General features: G+C 39.1%; 1 protein-coding gene across 1 annotated transcript; it reads right to left on the bottom strand.

Annotated features, from left to right (window-relative positions):
* Window positions 1–921: 921 nt before the first annotated feature.
* Window positions 922–3,180, bottom strand: rpl35 (ribosomal protein L35). Its single transcript, XM_042000436.1, has 4 exons — window positions 3,064–3,180; window positions 2,430–2,566; window positions 1,678–1,759; window positions 922–1,111 (listed from the first exon to the last, which is right to left on the bottom strand). Exons 1-4 carry the CDS (start codon window positions 3,064–3,066, stop codon window positions 962–964), a joined length of 372 nt encoding a protein of 123 aa, XP_041856370.1. The 5' UTR covers window positions 3,067–3,180; the 3' UTR covers window positions 922–961.
* Window positions 3,181–3,335: the final 155 nt, after the last annotated feature.

Raw genomic sequence — 3,335 nt, 5'->3', positions numbered from 1 at the left:
ATCCCCAAAACATTTTAAATCAACATCCAGGAAAATCTCAAATTATGTGAAATTAATTTAGTTGGTCGAGATCACAATTAATTTTGTGAATTTAAGTTTTCCAGCAGGACATCTCTGTTCAGTCAGCTGTTTCAGTCCCCAGCAGATCCAGCCGTCTGGATTAGTGTCGTTTCTCTCTGATGCTGCTGCCTCAAAAGAAGAAGGAAAGCAATTTCCATTATGGATTTCTAAGTCTGCACCAAGATGTTACACATCTGTAAGGAGCTGATGACTCAAGTAGTCGGTTCTGTCCTTTATTGAAGACCTGTGACCACTTATCATATACCACTTTTTAACTATTCAAGTTGTTATCCTTATATTAACTTTTTGTTTTTAATAAAAGAAAGGTGTAAGCTAAATATTTAAGTTGATGGGAAAATTCTTACAGGAATTTTCTGTCTGTGCCTTAATTGAGCATTAAGTTATTAGAAATGATGTTTCCTCATGGAGATGATTTAATGCACTAAGAAATGGGCACCAAATGGAACAAAAGTCCAACAAATCTCTGAAGCTTAATGTAGATTCTGAGCTTTCATTTGCTTTAGACATTTCAGAAGATGCGCCTTTGCTGTACAACTATTTAAAATACAATCTGTACAGCAAAAGGCCACGACTGGTTTAATGGGGCACATTATATGGCTTATCAGGTGAAATCTTACATATACAAACCAAAACCTTCTCTGCAATGTGTACTGAATAAGCTGTAGACTTGGCTTCAAATCGCCCATTTATTTCTCACTTTCCAGCTACATGAATAACTTAAAAAAAAAAAAAAAAAAAAAAAAAAACTTGAAATGATACTATGCCTGACTCGAAAAGACTCGTTAAAGAATGACGACTTCTAAAGTAAGATACTTGTGGAGTAAATGGTAAACAACAAACTGTCTTTTACACAGATTTTATTTTGTCACTAGAAAAGCTGTTAAGCTTTGACAGCAAATTTGCGCATTGAGTAGAGGAGGTCTTTCCTCTGCTGCTTCTTGGTGCGCAGACTCTCTTCATGCTTATTGAGCCGACGGCGCAGGGCTCTGGTCTTCTTGGGTCTCAGATCCAGGGGCTTGTACTTCTTGCCCTGTAAGACATTCAACATTTGATGCATAGATGACATAAACCATCAAACGTTAAATGTTTCATGCATTTTGTTAACCAACACAAATATGTTCCTTATGCTAGTTGTGACAGCAGGCATAAGGAATTTATTTCAGCCAAGGTTAATCCACATTTACGGCTGGAAGCGCTTGCTAGTTTGCAAGCAACTCCGAAAACATGGCGTTAAAGGAAAAGCATACATTGTGTTTACACTGACTGCAAACTTCTAATGCAAAACTGGGACACAGTGTCAATTTGCACCCCACTTCACATAGGGTTATTGCAAATGGCCAAAATAAAGACTTGACAAATTCCTGCTTTGGATCCAGTTGTGGAGCCTTCACTAGACTTATTGCCATCAGTGTAAAAAGTCACAAACTTAACATTTAGGTCATCTTAAGTCTCATTCTTTTGGTAAGCAGCTGTGAATGCATCACCCAAGCATCAGCTGAGCAGGTATAATCTTTGACCAGACAACCAAGGTGGAAACGTTCCAACCATGCATGTGTAAGCACGACAAAACGGCTGAAGGCAGCCAGCTGCTCTCACCTTGTAGAACTTCCTCAGGTTCTCCTTCTGTGTCTGGTTGATTACAGTCAGGACTCTGGCGATCGATTTGCGAACAACGCGGCTGTGAATAAACAAAATTCAAAGTCAAGCAACTGTGAAACCCAGTTTTAGTTGAAAGGCAAAAAGAAAAACTACTGCAAAAGTAGCTGTAAACCAGGGCTACTCAATTCAGATCTGTCAGGGCTGCAATCCAGTAGGTTTTCAATGTGTTCCTGCTGCAACACACTTGAATTAAACGTAATGGATTTAACTGCCTATCAATTCCTGCACAATGACTCATTTAAGTCAGGTGTGTTGAAGCAGGGATACATGTTAAATCAGCAGGACTGACGCCTTCATTAGACTGAATGAGTAGCCCTGCTGTAAACTATGTGTTGAATTATTCCAAAGCCAAAGTGGGAACATTTGATATTAAGTGTGGGATTAGGTTTTCTTTCATCTACACCCAGTAATGGCAGTGAGTTTACAGAATCAAAGCAGCTACAATTATCTTAATACAAGTGCAAGCTATTAAAATGTATATATATATTTTTATTATTATAAAAGTTAAACGTTACCAGTCTCAGACCACATGTCAGTACATAAATAACCACATGAACAACTGCTTAAGACATCCAACATCTGCATGCTAACATCCCCTAGCCAGTGGCTGTACTGCCACAAGATTTGCCTGATTGACTATTAGGAAGGTATGCTCGAGTTTTGCTTTAACATTTCCACGTAATACTTACATCTTGGAGAGCTTGGAAGCAGCGCCTCCGGTAACTTTGGCCACACGCAGCTGAGACAGTTCGTTTTTCAGGTCGTCAAGCTGTTTGAGCAGCTCCTCCTTCTTCTTGCCCCGCAGATCTCTAGCCTTGATCTTGGCCTGGAAAAAAGAACAAATTTGTTTGAGAGACCAGCACATCAATGTCACACGCAGAATATTCAGAGCATCCATATGAACACTGCCAGAACAGACCGCAGCGTTTATAGACGGCGGATAAGCTAACGTTAATTAGCTACAGCTGAAAGATACATTAAGCCATTCAACTTCGATTGGACACTGAGCCGTTCGGATATTTTACGGTAGAAAGGCATTTCAAATTAGTTACACTTATATTCGTTTTCTAATCATACACATTACTCGCTAGCAAGCCCGACTTGGTTTAGCTTGCGCTTAGCAACTCAGCTTAGTGGTGTCGCTGAGTACTGGCACACCGTAATTTTACATTTTACCTCATTCCCTGTTGCAATCGACTTATCAACACATGTAGAAACAACTACCCAAACTACTTATATGTACATATGACACAAATTAGAAACGTTTATTTCAGCTTAAAAGGGCATATAGTCGTAGTTGTTGTAAGAGTGTCAGCGCCTCACCATGTTTCCTCTCGCTGCCCTGTTGGAAAGGCCGGACGCACCGCGTGCTCAGAGGAAGTAGCTTCCGGAGGATTTCTTCTTCACCGAATCAAATTTCACTGAAACAAGATCACAGCGCCCCCTACCGAGAGGAAAAAATACTAAAAATAAGTTTAAATTAAAATTAGACAACCTAAAAATAAAAAGTAAAAATAGAAATGAATATTTAAAAAATATATATGAAGTTAAATACATAAACATAACAGAGACTACATACTTAGAACCAGACAGAG

The sequence above is a fragment of the Melanotaenia boesemani genome, chromosome 11 (genome assembly GCF_017639745.1).
Source record: "Melanotaenia boesemani isolate fMelBoe1 chromosome 11, fMelBoe1.pri, whole genome shotgun sequence".
Classification (NCBI taxonomy): Eukaryota; Metazoa; Chordata; class Actinopteri; order Atheriniformes; family Melanotaeniidae; genus Melanotaenia; species Melanotaenia boesemani.
Note: the sequence above shows the minus strand (reverse complement) of the source record. Positions and strands in the feature narration are given on the sequence as shown.

Coding starts and splice junctions, on each gene's coding strand:
- rpl35 (XM_042000436.1), bottom strand. Junction 1,760..2,429: donor GCTTCCAAGCTCTCCAAGAT/GTAAGTATTACG, acceptor GTTTATTCACAG/CCGCGTTGTTCGCAAATCGA. Junction 1,112..1,677: donor ACCTGAGGAAGTTCTACAAG/GTGAGAGCAGCT, acceptor AATGTCTTACAG/GGCAAGAAGTACAAGCCCCT.